At 37.7% G+C, this 17198-nt stretch overlaps 1 protein-coding gene across 1 annotated transcript; it reads right to left on the reverse strand.

Moving 5' to 3' along the window:
- Positions 1 to 152: 152 nt before the first annotated feature.
- On the reverse strand, positions 153 to 16796 carry KNG1 (kininogen 1). The gene is made up of 11 exons (XM_018074840.2): positions 16483 to 16796; positions 13503 to 13613; positions 12492 to 12576; positions 9989 to 10161; positions 8179 to 8286; positions 5991 to 6072; positions 5268 to 5434; positions 3746 to 3853; positions 2733 to 2822; positions 1107 to 1236; positions 153 to 772 (listed from the first exon to the last, which is right to left on the reverse strand). The coding sequence occupies exons 1-11, from the start codon at positions 16675 to 16677 to the stop codon at positions 585 to 587; spliced, it is 1437 nt and encodes a 478-aa protein (XP_017930329.1). The 5' UTR covers positions 16678 to 16796; the 3' UTR covers positions 153 to 584.
- Positions 16797 to 17198: the final 402 nt, after the last annotated feature.

Raw genomic sequence — 17198 nt, forward strand, 5'->3', positions numbered from 1 at the left:
CGCTTCTACTGTGTAGTTAACATAATATGTATAGGGAATAACAAAAGTGCTTTATTTAGGATTCTCTCAGCTGTCCATGTTATCCAACCTGCTAGTGATAGACTGGTGGCAATATTAATTTGTTTAAAGAAATTGACAGGTAAAACAGGTTCCTTTGTTTTATTTTGGTCTTTATTTCACTCCAGTAAATCAGAGAAATATTATTTCATATATATGAAGAGGCTCCCTTGCTCTCTGTTGTCTTGCTTTTGTTTTACCCATATTTGGTTGAGAATCTTCACGTAATCTGCAAAATTCTTTCTGCCATTCTTTTAAATATAATACAGTGAGATTTGATGCAGTGATTCACTTTGTGCTTATAGCAACTTGAGGCAGATGAGTTACACTGATTTACATATTTGCAAATATATGCAGATACACAGTATTGCCATATGGTCTTAGGTCCCCAGAAGTGCTGCTGACCTACTTGAGTCTTTCAGTTAACAGAATAGGAGCTTTTGCCTCTTCACATTTTATACATTTCAAAAGGCACTATTTTTTTTTTTCTATGTATCATTTCTGAAAAGGATCCTACAATGTTTGAATTATTGTAAAGCATCTGCGAGATCAAAGTCTTCCTCTTCGTTTGCTGTTGCTGAATCAACATTTTCTGCTGGAGAAGGCAAGAGATCCTCATTTGTGAATTCTCTGGGAAAGCTAGGAGAGTCTGGAAGATCCATAATTTGTTTCCATGGTTTTCCAGGACATCTGGGGTGAGGAGATTCTGGGCGATCTGGCAACCCATTAAATAAAGAAGTATCAGGAAGAATTAGTGGCTCTGCAGGTGTACTGGTTTCCTTTCTTGCAATCCCTGGATTAACCAGCTCCAGTGCTGTTTCAGCACTGGATGATGGGACGGTTTTGTTTTCATTAAAACCCCTTTCACTGGACTCTCCAGAAGATTTGGGGTTTGGATGTTTGTTTACCATTTTTACCGTGTTTTTTATGCCCACACCCATGGCCAATTCTGCACCCTCAACCAATTTCATGCCCATGCCTTTTGTCAGACTCATGATTGTTTTTACATCCATGCCCATGCTTATGCCCATGTTTATGCTCAGGTTCACCTTTGCCTTCTGGCTCCTGTCCATTGTCTTCCTTTGTTTCTTTGCCAGGACTTTGACTGTCTTCTACAGTGTGTGAGGGTGAAGCACTCCGGAAAGGTGTGAATCCAGGAGGCCTTCTTGCAAAAAATTCCTAAAAGACATAGCCATAATAGCCACATTTGTTACATGAACAAGAACAATTGCTTCAGATTTGGAAAATTCAGAAGCTGGCCCATTGTAGTACCTGAATAATTTAGTAGATTTTCAAAGTAAATTAAATAGTTCTCTCTGTGATAAGCATACAAACATAAATATCCTCCCAAATAACTCTGGAATATTTTAACAGCTGTATGTGTAAAAGAAAAATGTCTATATCACTGAAATTCTGCCAGGTAAAGAGGGGAATGATACTATAGAGGGCAAAACACATGTACTGGTTTTAATTTATGAACAATACAGTTGATTTCTAGGACTAGATGTCCCCATAATTGTTAGATTATAATACTCAGATGTATAAAACCAATTTATGCTAAAGGCTAACACATCTCTGAGTAGTATCAATAGCAGAATATACAAAAGATCTGTGCCATTTTGTTATATAAAAATGTAACTATTCAATTTTTTGCCTCTAGATTTGGCATATGCATTTCAGAATACTGCCTAGAAATAACACACAGATTAAAGCTGATAATATGAAACACTCGGTTGTTATTGAGTAATTTCTACTCCCCTGTCACTGTTCAACTGGAAGACAAAGACTGAATACATGGTGCACAGTCACTGTCCAACATGGGTTTCATTTCTCTCCACCAAAGCCTCTGATCATTATCTAACTGCAAATCAGAGTTATTTGGGATGGAACTAAATCTGAAAGTTGAAGTGGATACAATATTGTAGTGAAAATAGAGAGGAAAGATATTAGTTGATACATAATGGATACATAGTTATGAGGGTTCTGAGCACAGTGAAGTTATTAATTACGAGGGCAACTTAATCTGTCTTTATTCAGTGTAGCATGGGAATCTCTGCATTTATTAAAAAACTGGCAATCATCAGAAAGTTCTGATAATAAAAATATTTATATTCCATTCTGAGATTTTCAAACTGCCCCATGTTCAGGGCTAGTTAATTGTGGAGCTGAGTAGGAAGAAACTGAAAGATCCTCTGGCAGAGATTGACAACAGTGGCAGGGGATCTGCCACTCAACTGATATGAAAAGGTTCACACATGCTTTGGAAATCTGTGGGGTATAATTATTGTGTTGCCAAATACATTTTTGTTTCAAGTTTCAAACCTAGTATGAGTAGTAATTTAAAGGAGCTGATGGGGCTTGATGCTTCAGAACATAACTGACAATACAGAGGAGCAGTCAACAGGCAGGACATTCTCCCTGTCCTGTGGCCTTTGTTGTTGTGATCACCTTGTTGGCCACTGTCTCACCTGGTGAAGAAGCTGACTTCAATGGGACAGGTGCTCGAGTTAGAGGGTGAGAGGGAGAAGTGTGGCGTTACTGAGGTTGTTAAAAGAACTATGTGTTCCTTTATTTTTGGTCCAAAATATGGGATAATTTGGAATAAATAGAGAATTTAATGACTGCCTTTGTTCTTCGCTCTACTTAAGATGGTGGGTGATGAAAAGCAATCATACCAGTCTCCGTTCTTCAGAGCAGTTAAGCTTTGGAATGATTTTATTCTCCCATGGGATCACATAAATTTGTGCTTCACACGACAACGATGCCTGTTGACAAAACAAAACCGACACGTTAAGGCAACAAAACATCAGACACAAAGGAAGAGAGTTGTGCCTGAAAAAAGAATGTTTTTTCTAATAATATTTTAAAATACTTGGAACTTTACCCAAATATTTATGAAATCTATCTTAGCGATGGATATTTATTTTTGAGGTCATAGTATGCCTGTGTGAACACTTTAATTCAACTTTGGATTTGAGATTGGGCTCTGAAAATTAGAACTTTCATCTCCAGCACTTTTGGACCACTAACTTTAATCTTCATGATATTCCTAAGAAATATCGTTTGTTGATAGTATTTCTCCTACTTCAAATTGGGAAAGTGAAACAGAGATAAAGGCTTTTTTTTTTATTATTTTGTACTGTCTACTGCACAAACAAATTTTAAAATCTCACAGGTAAGCACTGTTCATATGGTGGGAAAAGAGAGGGGGATAAAGCCCCCCTTCCCAAAGAGCTCCCTTGCCAATGGTTTCTGGCCCTATCAGTGCCTTTCCAGTGTTTGGAGCACATTTTCCCGGTAGCAGCAGCATGCACTCCAGAGCCACCATTCCCTTGCACACAGATAACACTCCAGTCTCATGATTTCCTTAGCTGTGAGTCCACAGACTCAGGAGCATCACAGCTATTTCATTTCTCAGCAGCCTCATCCTTTCCTTTCTTTGGTTAATTATTATAAAAAGAAAGTTCCTTTGGCTTTGCAGTGAGCACTGATCCTGCAGCTGGAGTGACTCAGTTCCCTAATATGTCACTTGGGTTACAAACAGTGAAAGCTGCTCTTCTTGAAATAAAAGTATACTGAAAGAGGTAACAGAATTGAGGAAGTGATTTTACTGAAGTGTTTACAATTTCTGGTGCAAATGAACTTGTCTATTAGGAACATTACAGTTGGCAACATCATCATTACTTACACCGTCTAATGTGGCCTCACAGTCTTCATTAAGGTTTTCAAACTCTTTCTTTGAGCAGTTTGTCTTCCGGGCTCTAAATTTTACTTCATAATTTTTTCCTGCAACCACCTGAAAATGTAGCAAAAAGGCTTTCTATGCTAAAAGCATTTTATTGAAAAGGCTTCACAGGAAAGATTGTTTTCTACAGGCTTATACTACTTATGTTCTACAAGTCCTAACCACTAGGCCAACATGTATTAAGAAGAACAATATTAAAATATTTCTCAGTAAACTTATCTGCTTCTAATCAACTAACTTATTTACTCCAGTTCCCACTCTCAAAAATTCCAGCATTGAAGCTGAAGGAAACAAAAGAGACCCGAATAATATTGGGCCCACAATTTTGACTTTGTTTTATTTGATGCCTGTAGTAATTTTGTTAGTAACACATGAAATCATTAGAGATAGCACTGTAGAGAGCCAAATATGATGTAAGAAAAGTGGAATGTGTATAAAATGAAGTGTGTGATGAATGGGCTCAGCTGAAAATGAACCTATTTGCCAAACTCATTAAAGAGAGAATCTGCAAGGGTTCAAGAATGTGCCTGCTATGAGTTCTCTTAGTATTTTTTCACAGTACTTGAGATAATATATCTTGCTTCAGAGACAGCAGGCAAAACATGAAATTCTGTCTCTCTGAAGTCTATTTTAAAAATGTGTGCGTGCTAATATCAGTATAATATGGAAAGTCAGAAAGGAGAAAAAAGTTTGAAAGAAGAAAAAAGGAAGAAAAAGCATGTTATCTTATTATTAATAAGATAACATGAGCTATTCAGAAAAATTCTGGTGTGACCAAGTATTTTCTGAACTACTTCATCGTCTTATTTTCAGTTCTGTCTTTAACCTCTGTTTTGATGTGTTGGAACAGTAAACAAAGCAGATGCAAATGCTGACCAATATTATCCTCCAGATTCCTTGTTCCTCTTTATCCAGCTCTATTTCTCTGTTTATCTTATGTTATGCACAGATATCCTTTTCTAAATCTAGATGGACTATTATTAGCAGAACAATGAGTATATAAAATAACAGATTTCTAAGGTAAATTGAGAAGCCTCATTTCTTGGATGCTACACCTACTCTAGGGTGGACACTGCTTAAAATAACAAAGAGAGTATTGGTAGGGTAGATCAAGGGTGTAGTTCTGTCTAATAGATCTTTTATACTTTGAAAGTCTAAGGTATATTACAAAGGCTGGTAAAAAGTGGGGTAGATAAAAGAAATTAAATACTCTGCGTCAACTTTCTTCCCATGCTTTTAAAACCATTTTGTTTTAAGGAAAAAATTAAATTTCAAGGGATGGGAGATTTTTGAATAGTTCTTGAATGCAAGACAAGATGGATAAAATTTTTCAAGAGAAATTGCATGGATATTTCAGTTACCAAATGTATCGACACTTAGAAGAAAACATTATTTGAAAGCTAAATACAAACTTTAGTTCCCATTCAGCTCAGACCACTGATGAGGTCATGTCTGTAATGCCAACCTGCACTGTCGCTGATTCTATTTCTCCGTGTTTATAGTAGAAATCATCATTGCTCTCCGAATTGTACTTCTCCATAGAAACCTTCAGTAGTTCCTTGAGTTCTGGACTGGTTCTTGGGATAGGCCTTGGACAGCCTGGACAAATGGCAGGGTGAACTGGTTCCTCAACTGAAAGAGACCAACAGAGTTCAGATCTAAGAAACAAAAGATTCAATGTACGTAAAGGCTGGGAAAAACAGTTAGTTATGAACCTCTGCCTTTTGGAATGCTTCATATTTGGGTCTGTGAAATGAAACCAAAATATCTTTGAGTTTTATATGATCAGCAGTTACACATGTTGGTTATCTAGAAGAGCACTGCATCAGCATCTACTGTCACACTGGACATTTAACAACAGTTCTTTCATAGAAACAAGAATTGCGGGTGCCCACTGTGGGTAGCCAGCTTATATGGAGAGGGAACAGCTACATGTATGGGAAGACCTGATTTAGGTGAAACAAGAGGTGCATGAAATCAGCAATGAATTTGTGTGTTGAAGAAAACCAAGGGTGAGAGTGCAGCACTTACTACATGCAATAGTACTGTGCTCCCTGTGCTGTGCTTCCACTGAAGCTGTGGTAATCTATGCCCAGATAGATGACATGGGGAAAAAAGTAACACTAAATAACAATAAAAACCATTGAAAATTGCAGGACTTTTAAATTTGATAGTGCCTACGACATACCTTGAAATTTGCATTCGTTCTTGATCTCTTTAATCTCTGCCTGAAGATTCTGATATGCTTTGGCCTCACATTTGCCTACACGCTGGAGTAAAAAATGCAAAACAGCTCCTTGTTATTTAGAAATAAGGAACAAATTCACATCCTAATACCTTCCTGCTAACAGAATAAGTCAAGCATGCTACTAATAATTCCTTCCTTCCTTGAATATACTGGCAACCAGAAGCCTGACAGACATCTGCAGAGCCATTAAATGATCAGGATTCAAAAGGACCACTTGGAGAAAATAAGATCATAAAAGAGAAGCCAAATGAACTATTTGTATATATTCATTACAGAAAAAAAATTAGGAGGTTTACAAGCCAGAATCCTATTTTATGGAGAACTCTGTCTCAAACTGTACAGATCAAAAAGAAAATTATGCAATTATCAAATCAAACATTACTGAGTTTCTTGTATTTATTCAGGTCTTCTAAAGGAACTATGATAGGTGACTTGCTTTAAATTGCCTTGATATATTAGGGCTGGAAGGAAGCAGATATTGTTCTGTTCTTTCTTTAAAAGGTTATAGAGCCATAAAACTGATTCCATCATTCCAGTGATTAGAAATGGTAATAAGGAAAGAACTGGAGGGAATGAATACATTAAGGAGAGACTGGGGTTTTTGTGGTAAACAGAAGTAATATTTTGCAGATTTGTCAGAGTTCTTCAAAAGCATCAACAAAAACGGGTAGAGAGACTTGTTGATAAAGTATACAGAGATTTTCAAAAAGGTTTTGGTGAAATCCTTTGTCAAATTAACTGTAGAATAAGAAGGAAGGCTTAAAATTCAGGATCAAGATCTTAGTGCTATTACAGATACTTGAAAATGTAATCCATAAAAAAGTCTACTTAGTGGTGGTTTAGAAAAAATAATAAAAAATAATGTCAAGACTTATTATCTGGGTTAAAGAGACTGACATTATATCCCAGTATAGCTCAGTGGTTCACATGTGTGTTGAATACAGGGTGCAGTTCTGGTTGTCCCATTTAAAAATGCATAGTACTGAGCTAAATAAAGGTACAAAACAGCTTCCATGGAATTTGGTCATTTCAAGGTATGGAATATTAGTGGAATATGGTAGTCTAATAATATCTGTCAATGATCTATTAGCAAGGCTGCTTAACAGTTCAGGGGATAAGTGCTAATGATCTAATCCCACAAACCCTAGGTTACCAAAGCAGTATGTGAGTGAGGGAGAACTCCTGCAGTAGGTGAGGTGACAGAAGTCATCACCTGTAGGTGACAGCTGGGAAACTCAGACTCAAGCAGATTAAGTAAGTTGCTTAAGGTTTAAGGGCAAATGAGGGTAATGCAGGGATTTGCTTCAGCTAGTCTGGTTCTCACACTTCTGTTATTTACCACAGTGTTGTCATTCTTTCCCTTTTTGATCAAGAGGTATGAAACATTCTCCAAATGTACAAGGAGTAATTGTGGAACAGGAGAGGCTCTTGAATGTAACCCTCAGTAGTGCAGTTCCACAACAGCTGAAACAGATGCCAGTCAGTCCCCTCCCGTTCACCACCACTGCTCATTGTGACTGCATTCCTGCCCTCTGCCTTGTGTTTGCAGAATTGTTTGTCTGATCCCCTTGTGAGCTGATTCAGGGAGGTCAGTTAAGAGAGGAAGCCTCTATTTTTGGTACAGCTACTTCAGTTCCAGGTCAGAGAAACTGAGAGAGGACTTGTTTTTGCAGCACTGTTTAGCTAGATTATGTATATTTGTTTAGAATTTTCTTTTGAAGTTCTCTTATTTGGACTGTGGTAGAGGTTGAGTAATAATTGAGCTACTTACTTCTCTTAGAAAATATGTCTTAAACTGGAAAAATGGTGCTAATTTTAATTATCGCTTCTTGGGTTGTATATGAGTAACTCCTTGAATATCTGGATAGGAACTTCTCAAGGGATTTATTATTTGTGTAAAACTGTTTAGATTCTGTAGAGTAATCTGTAAACATTTCAGTGATCCTCTTAGTCACTGATTCAGGAGAAAACATGGATGTTCTAATTGCATAAATAGTTATGTATAAGACTGGATTTAAACTTCATTCACAAAGTGAAGCAAGACTATAAATATTTTCTTAAGTCGCATCTCAATGATTATTTGTTGATCTGATATTTTCTCGATAAACAGGTTTTGAAGATTACTTACACCTCTAGAAGTGATTCTGCACTCTGGAGTTAAATCTGGAAATTGGTCTTTGGAGCAATTTGTCTCCTCAATTTCATATTCAATTTTGTAAATCCATCCAGCTACCACCTGGAAGAGATATTTTGGTTATACCTGATTTAAACCAATACCAAATTGCAAGTTAAACTATTAAATGTGATTAGCAAAGAAGGCAAAACTATTCTTCTAGTGCTTTCCCATCAAATCACTTTGCAACCACTGACCATAAAGTGTCCATGGACAGCAAAAATATTTTTGTCCTTGTGATACAAAAAGTAAACTAAGTCCTGCATATGTGAGAAGTGCACTTTGTATTTGGTTTTCACTTTTCCTGGAAAACCTACAGCCTCATCCTGCTGGGTTTCTTGCACTCTCCTCCAAAGTAACTGTTACTTATTACTCCCAGTGACAGGAAGCTGGTCTAGATAGATGACTACACTAATACAGTCTGGCAAGTCCCGCATTCCTGAGCGTGGGACACAGTAAAACAGTATCTGAATAATGTAACTTTATGCTGCTGACATCATTTGTTGTTGAGTGTCCTGCATTTATCATCTACCCATAACTGTGTCTGTCCCAGGCTTTGCCTGCTCCCACACACTGTTCTGTCCAGGTTTGTGAGCCTTTTTAAAAATTTCCCTCCAGGAAGCTGTTCCGTTTTCCTCACTGTGGCTACTACTTCTCACCCATGAAATCTCTCCATATCTAGTGTTGGGTCAGGTAACACTGGGTTAGAAAGGAGAAATAATCGAATATAGGAACTTTCCGTCCCAGATCAATTGAAGTGGAGGGCTCTGACTCATGTCTGTTGGCCAGAGGTGACATGATGGTTCTCTTTCCAGCTGCTGGATTGCAGTCTGTCTGTGAGATTTTGTCATGTGGCTTAAATGTTGTGCAAGTTTGTCTTTCAGCAAAGAGGATCACTGCCCTCAGTAAATATAAAGAGGACAAGTCTGAATTAAGTCATGGGTCAAACTGACATGAGACCAGAAGATGCTTTTTGACTAATACATACACATTCAAAGAAAAGGGTCTGTACTTGGTGTCAGGTTATACACTCGTTAAAAACTAAATAAGAAAATTTACTTTCTAGCAATGTCACTCCAGTCCATAGGAGAACCATTCACAGGGAAGGAATTGTTGCATGGAATACAAGATGACACAGAACTTCTACAACTCAAGCAGTTATTTCTAGCAAATCAGATATTCCTGCATGCAGAAATGTTTCTGTGAGTGGCATTCTGGCTTTTTGGTTTTCTTCCCTTTTTTCCTATGTGGTGTTTACCCACCCTATAGTGTATAGCAGCTGCTGACATATGGGCCCTACTGCCTTGCAAAAACATAGATGCCTGCTGCTGTTTGAGAGGCTGTAGAGTATGTGAGACATCTGTGCAGGCTGGCAGCTTTGGCACAGACCCCAGAAGAGATCTGCTCCTGCTGGAGCCTCGGGAAGAGGCCAAGTGAAGTGCCCAGGAGCATCTGAGATGGCACAAGGTGCATATGTCAGCACTGAATGCAAATAAACTGGTGCTAAACACCAGTTAGATGCAACTGCAGATAAAGAAAAAAATGCATGTACTATCACTTGTCAGCTCTGAAAATCCAGTTGGTAACCATTAATGATTCCTTGTAAAGGAAGATAATGATTTATAGAGTCTACACTTTATGTGCATTTTCTATGCTTTATTATGAAATATAAGCCACCTTAATATCAGAAAAGTACACAAAACAAACAAGGTACCTGCTTTGGGTTGCTTTTTTGGTAAAATATAGAGAAAAATAATGCACAAACCTGTCTTTTGGCTTGTTTTATTTCCACAAGCTTGAAAAGGGCAGGCTCATCACCCTCCTTATTAAATTTTTGAATGGCTTTTTGCAGAATTTCTGACACTTGTGAACTGTCACTTGATATAGGATGGTAGCATCCAAGACATGGAACCTGAGTAATTCTTATCTTTGACACATCTGGAAAAGAAACAAACCAAAAAATATAGGACTTCATGTAAAACAGCTTTGGAATTTAATTTTTCCTACCTGGGAACGAGCAAGAACCTTTCCTGCTTCTAACTGGTGTGATGAGCAACCCCCACATTCCTGTTTCAAGGTCTGCAAAGACGTTTGTTGTATTTAGAAACATGCTCTGGTTTGTGGTGGCAGAGTCCATCCGTGGCATTGGGATCCAGGCGTGGTTTCAGCAGTGAACTCCATTTGAGCAATTGTTGAATCTTAGAAAAACCTTGCAAGTACTTTTGGCACCATTAAGGAAGGGTCATTTCGTTCAGTCAGGGAAGAGCCAGTGGAGGCTACAACTTGAAGGGGATGTTCTTTGGGTTCTTCAAAGCTCACCCACAGTGGCAGCTGCTCGCTGTCCTCACAGTATTTGGGGATGGGGACTTCAGCAGGAGCGTTTTGGCTCAGCCATGTGAACTGTTCTGACTCTGAGTGCCCTTGGGACTATTCTAGTGCCCCTGCTAGTCACTGTGGCTGCCAGGTACCACTTGGTGTTACCTTCAGGTTTAACCAGCTGGCTTGGCTGTGGAAACACAAGCTTGACAGGGATGCTCAAACTTCTGTTTCCTACTACTAATCCTATTAACTCTCTTTCCTTTCTAGTAATCATGGATTGGATTTTCATAAATTAATTTTATAGTTCAGTACATAAATTAATTTCACGATTCAGTGAGCTTGAGAATGAAAGTGGGACAATATGTGGTCTCTGTGGAATTGAAGTAAAATTTGTGTGCCTGATCTTCAGCTGGCACAAACTGGCTTTAATGAAGTTACGCCAGCTTGCACCAGCCAGGAAACTAGTCCAGGGTCAGTTAGATCAAACTGTTTCACCAAAAAGGCTGAACAGTGTGGTATCTAATATGGTGGGGAAATTCCTCACCCGTCAGGATCTGTTGTTTTACTCTTTCTTTTTGAATCCTTTGGATCTGGTTTGGCTCCTCTGTACATTTGGAATATCTCAGTGCAAGCAGTAATATTTAGTCTTAACTCTCTGAGGGGTACATGAACAAACTCTGGCCCTTAGTATTTCTAGCATCACTTATTTTGACTCCGTAATGGCAAATATATACATGTTATGGAAAAGTGTGACCATGTTTTCAGTAAGTAGTCACAAAGGAGATAATAAACCAAGAGCACACCCAGTTCTAGACCGACGTGGTCTGGGCACTTTCATAAGGACAGTGCTGAACAAATGTGTGTTCTTTTTTTAGAGTTGCTACAACTTGGTAAGAAGAGATGAGCTTCTTAGGCTGAATACATGATTCATTTAATTTATGTATGTTTCTTAGTGCTTTCTAAGCAAAGATTCAAATGCAAATTTCCCGTGCATTCTTTTACTGGCAACTAGATGTCACCATTGCCTTACAAAAGCGGTAGAACATGGAGTTCGGGTACTGCAGTTCCTAGAAGTACACTGGCTGTAGGTAAAGCCATTTTTGGCTTTACAAAAAAAAAAACAAATATAAATTGCCAAACATCTCAGAAATCATGGTAAATACTTTTGTAGTTAATAGACAGATGGATGTTTTAAAACGAGTTTGGATATGTCTTTGAGAACACTAGGCATAGAGCTCTCAGTTGCAAAGTTTTAAAACACTGTGATCTCTTTTTAATAAAGGAAATTTCTATGTGAATATAATAGTCATATGTGAATATCTTATAGGTTAGAAATGTAGTAATGCTTATTGTTAAGGTCTAAAAGATATCACAGTGTCTCATATAATTACCTCACTGCTAGATTTTTATTTTGTAAATGAAATTTCAGGGTTTTTTTCTTGGTTGAAGTAAGTATTTGTTTTGGTAAACTTTAACAGAAATACTCATTTTTAGTTTGGAGAAAATTGAGGTGCAATTTTGTCATACAAAATTTTTTTTTCTAATTATTCCTGGCACAATTTTATATGTAAACAAGTAAGGACAGAAATTTTAAGTGTGACAAGTTGTATCTAGTCTCTTAAGTTACTGGGATGCTTTTGGTCTTAAGCAAATTCATTTTAACTTGGTATAATTTCAGTGCTTGAAGAAAGTTACTACACACACATGCTCATTTTTATTACCCTGGACAGAAACTGCCAATGCTTCACTGGCTTAGTCTACATGTGTATAACAGTGAAGTGAAATTCTGTCCTTAGCGTGTAATTGCTTATGAAAAATTCTTTATAAATGCCTGAATAGAATGATAAGGAACTGCTACCTTTAAAATTACCTGAAAGTCTCAGCATTATATTTATTCCATTCTTATTTGTCAGTGTATTTGTGGAATACTGTCCCAAATATTTACATACCTGAGAAAATTTTGCAGTCTTGTGAAACATTACTTGTTTTTTCGGCATCATTCATGTGAACTCGAGCTGTGCATTCTCCTGTTTGCTGCAAAAACATATGGCAACAACTGCCTTAAACTTGCTGAGGAAAATACAGTGCTATATATTCCTCTAGTTGAGGACAGCTGACAGTTGCAAACAGATTCTGGCAAGGGATTGATGTGTACATTTGTAGTAGTGTCTAATTTGCTCTTTTTTTCCTGGAAAAGGACCAGTTTTTTTGATTGTGAGGAAAGTAGGGGATGAACTGAGCAGATAACTTGAAAGATTGCTTTGTGTTTGTATGATGTGTATTGATTAACTGAAGAATTTACAATCAGAATAATGGAAATTAACACATCCTCTTGAACAAAGACTGTATAAAATATTTACCCAATTTCCTCTTTGCTAGTACAAGACATGCAGCAATGACCATGACATTTCATATAGATTCAAATAATATTAATCATCCTGTGAACTGTGTGAAATAACAGTACCTTCTACTGGGAACATGCAGTGTTCCTGCAGTGTGTGTCCCCCTGTTGTACCTTCTACTGATTGATCTCTGGGAGCACGAGCTAGGCCTGCTTTACACAGCTGAAAGCCCTCTGCCAAATTTTCTGCTATAGTGGCTTCCATGTCAGCATTTGGTTGTGCAAGTTTCCATTATACATAATTAACAGAAAGTTTTACAGCCCTTGCTCTCTCATGTGTGCACGTATCTTATGTTGGGTTTATTGTCAACCTTCATATTGAAGCGCTGAAATGTTCCTTTCTGCATATATTCAGGATTGTAAAGGAAAAATCATTATTGTAATGGTTAACTTTTGAATTTTAAACATTTCTGTACTGCACTTTAGTCATATAAGCTTTCAAAAGCACCACAGCTAAAAAAGTTAATTTTTCTACTGTATTTTCCCCCAAGCAATTACATTCCTGGTCATTATACTGATGTTTCTGTACAGAGAACTTGTAAGAAGAACAGATACTTACAGCCTCTGCAGATGGTTTGTAATGACAGTGTTGCCAGGATTTGTTTTCCTCAATGGCACAAGAAGTTTCAAGTATTCGGTATTTCATGTAGAATTGCGGGTCAGGACCTGCCTGGATTAGAACAATATACATGTCATCATTTGCATAGTAATAAATCAAGTGAAAAGATAAGAGCTCCAAAAAGTAAATACTATTCATTGGTTACCTTGTATTTTATAGTATGTTTTCATATTGGCTGCTGGTCTCCCAGATCAGGGTACTTCAAATATTAACTTATCTAATTATATTACTTAGCCCTTACCTACAATAGCAATATGTTGATATAATCGATACAATATGCTCAACTACCTTCATTTTAACTTGTAGTACCAAAGGTTTTAGAACCAGGAAGAAGTGTTTAGGTTTTATAATCTCATTCAAATGTACTCCAAAAAAGCCAGTTTGGGTGGCTGTTTGGATAGTTAGCATAATCACCAGCTTGGACTGTGCTCCTGTCTGACTCCCTCACTCTCACTCTTGGCCTCCTCCCAGATCTGTCTACTTTCCTTCTGTGCAGCTCCACTGGCAGCCCAGGCACAGCAGCCAGCAGCCCTCAGGCAGCCTGGCAGTGCCCAGACGGCCTTTCCTTGCTGGTGCCGGGGAACTTCAGCTGCCCTGCCTGCGGGAAGGGGCGAGGAGGGCACGTGCTCTGGAGACAGCCTTTGGCAGTGCCTGCGGTTTTCTGTAGGCGCTGAAGGCTGAGCTGCAGTGGAGGCAGCCTCAGGAATCACATAAGATGAAATTAAAAGTATTAAGCAGGGTTTGGCCTGGCCAGTGGAAGTATTTCAGAAGTTGATAAATCAGTAGTGGGCATTTTCTCCTTGCCATAAATCAAGTAGTGGGCCTGTGTCTACAGGTGACAGTGGCACACGAAAGTTTGTGGTTCATCTGTTAGAGAAGGTATGAAGTCCGAAGTTACTAATCTTTTACAGCCACTAAAAATGCTCTGCCAATGTGACTTTTCAAATACAAACAGGCAGTTGCTGTACTTTAGCACTGGTTATTCTTAAATAACCAGTTATTATTCTCTGTCTCTGCTGGGAGAATTAAATGATAATTCTTGCCTTAGTGGTACCAAGAAAATGAAGCTGAGCTGGCGTGGGTGGCATATACTGGATTTACACTGATGGAGACACAGACTTATATTCTGCCTTCTCTCAATTCCTGTTATGTATTGCTACAGCTACGAAGAAGTGTACAAGTACCTGATATAATGGTTGCAGGTTGTAAAAAAGGATAAAAAGGGCTCTAAAAATATAATAGACTTAATCCTCAGCAGGAAGAAATTGACATTTATGGAGCTGCATCAGATTATATTATCTGGGACTTAAAAAGAGCCAAATTCTGTTCTCTGTTGCAGTGTTCTAAATCTGCAATAAATCAGCTCAGTGAGTAAACAAAATACATAAGAAAAGACATTGTTTCTGTATGTTATTTGCTATTGGTTTATTTCGTTATTATTATGAACAGCTATGCCTTTAACTGGGGCAGGTTTAGTCTTTCACTAGTCAGCTTTTATGTTTTATTACCATATCAATAATGAATGTACATGAATATGTAATAACCAGCTATTTAATTAATGCATTCGACATTGTGAGACTAGCAAAGAGTAAAATCTATACTCTTTTTAGAAAAAGAATCTCAAGTATAAGGAAATTTCAATTGCAGATTCCTTTTCTCTGTTTTTTACTTAACATCATAATCGAATCAATGATTCAAAGTAATAGTTGATTTCCACTTCAGATCTTTTAAGAGAAGGAAAGATGGATATCTAGAGAAGGAACGATGAATAATAATTGCAATAAATATGTATTCTTAAAAATACAACATTATTCAAGATAAAATACTGAAACTCCTTTGGGAACATCAGCAAAAAGAAGGTGGTATTACAGCTCTGATACAGAGATGTTTGCATTTGGCTATTGTTAAAGATATGTGTAGTTCAGTGAAAACAGTAAGACCATTTTTTTAATATTAATTGTATAAAGGATTTCCTGATTTTAGTCTTTGTCTCCACACGCTTAAATCTCCCCAGTGTGTAAACAGGAACAGCAGAGGGCAGGTGCCAGGAGATGTTGGTAGTTTGCTGTAAGGCAAGGAATGCACGTCCCCTTTCTGAGGTCAATTGCTATCTGGTTAAGAGTGTCTTATGAGCTGCAAAATATTCTCTCTGACACTGGGTTTCTTGTGGTTTACATCTGAAAATCCAATCCAGTAGAAAAAAATGCTAATGTTATTTTCAAGTAAAGTAATGCTTGTCATTATTATGGTAATACCATCTTTGTATGCTTCTCAGAGGTAAATACTCTTTTGTTAGATTAAAGCTATACAGAAGGACTCCAGGCAAAGGATCATGTTGCATTCTTTTTTTTCCTGTAATTTTAGCTGTCACCCTGTTTGACTAAAATACCACCTAGTGCTGTTAGTTACATCTTTGACTTAGGACAGGTGTCAATCAAATAATATTCACAAACAGTTCAGAGTATTGCCAAACTTTAACAGGTAGTTCTTTTTTATGTGTGACACCTGCTCTTGCCAAGTCAAGATTATAATTATATTAATGTTTTTAGTAAGTGGGTTTTTGCCATTGATCTGAAAACCTTAGTGATGATGGAAAGGAATGGAATTCCCAGCAAAGAAAGGAGAAAACAGAGCGGATTAGTAAGACAAATTGTATTAGTGATAGAAATTTCCTATTCTTTAGTCCTTGTATTAGTAAGCAATTCACCAGCACACATAGTTCTGTTGATAAGAACATAATATACATCCCTGCTTGTCATGGGAACGAGTATCTTACTGTGCGAGTCACTTTGATTTTTTAAAACGTTTTTGGAATACACTGTGCTGTCATACTTGCCCCCTTACAAATGAGATGGAGATACACTGATTCACACTGCATAAACAACCCCAACTTTTTTTTTTTTTTGCAAAGTCTACTTACAGTTCTCTTGGCTTCCATCACCACATATAGAGCAAATTGATTACCAGTTGCTCTGTCTCCATTGTACTTCTGCAGTGCAGCGTCGACAGCTCTAAAGACATCAGGATCATCACAGTCCGAAAATTCATATGGAAGAGGGATGGCTCTGCTGCAGAAAAAACTACAGCAGAGTGCTAGTACAATGAAAGGTTTCATAATTGGATGAAAAAGGCCACCTGAATTAGAAGGCTCTTTAAAAGCCAAGTGGAAAAGAAGTGCCTGACAGGGTTTTAGTCACCTCTTCTGTTTTTCAGGAGCAATAGCTAAGTAAACAGAACAAGTGGGCTGCTGGGGTTGGTTGGTTCTCATCATAGCCTGTTTATACTGCAAATAAACTTCTGAGTTTATCTAAATAAACTTTGTGTGGTCACCAGAATGACACTAAGGTTATCCACCTGCCATCAAGATAACAGGATAAATGACTGCAGCTGGAGACACGTTTAGACTGAGCAGGACAGCTCTTGAGGAGAAGAGAAAGAATGTTTGTAGTTTTCTGACTTTTTAACATCTAAACTGCTACTGAGAATGAATTCTACAAGGCTTAAATAAAACACCCAAGAAGGTCACAGTGGCAAGGAAGTTCTGCACAACAGCTTTATAAATTTTGTAGATCTGTTCAGTGTTCAAACTGCAGTAGTTCTGAGAACTGTAGCTCTCAGAACATGTTTGAAAAAAGT

This window comes from Manacus vitellinus, unplaced genomic scaffold (genome assembly GCF_001715985.3).
Source record: "Manacus vitellinus isolate BGI_N305 unplaced genomic scaffold, ASM171598v3 scaffold_29_pilon, whole genome shotgun sequence".
In the NCBI taxonomy this organism is placed as follows: domain Eukaryota; kingdom Metazoa; phylum Chordata; class Aves; order Passeriformes; family Pipridae; genus Manacus; species Manacus vitellinus.

Excerpts from the sequence above, each read along its gene's own strand:
- KNG1 (XM_018074840.2), bottom strand. The coding sequence starts at position 16,677 with ATGAAACCTTTCATTGTACTAGCACTCTGCTGTAGTTTTTTCTGCAGC. Across the intron at positions 10,162-12,491 it reads AGACTGCAAAATTTTCTCAG|ATGTGTCAAAGATAAGAATT; the intron begins GTATGTAAATAT and ends TTTCTTTTCCAG. Across the intron at positions 6,073-8,178 it reads GCAGAATCACTTCTAGAGGT|CGTGTAGGCAAATGTGAGGC; the intron begins GTAAGTAATCTT and ends TTTTTACTCCAG.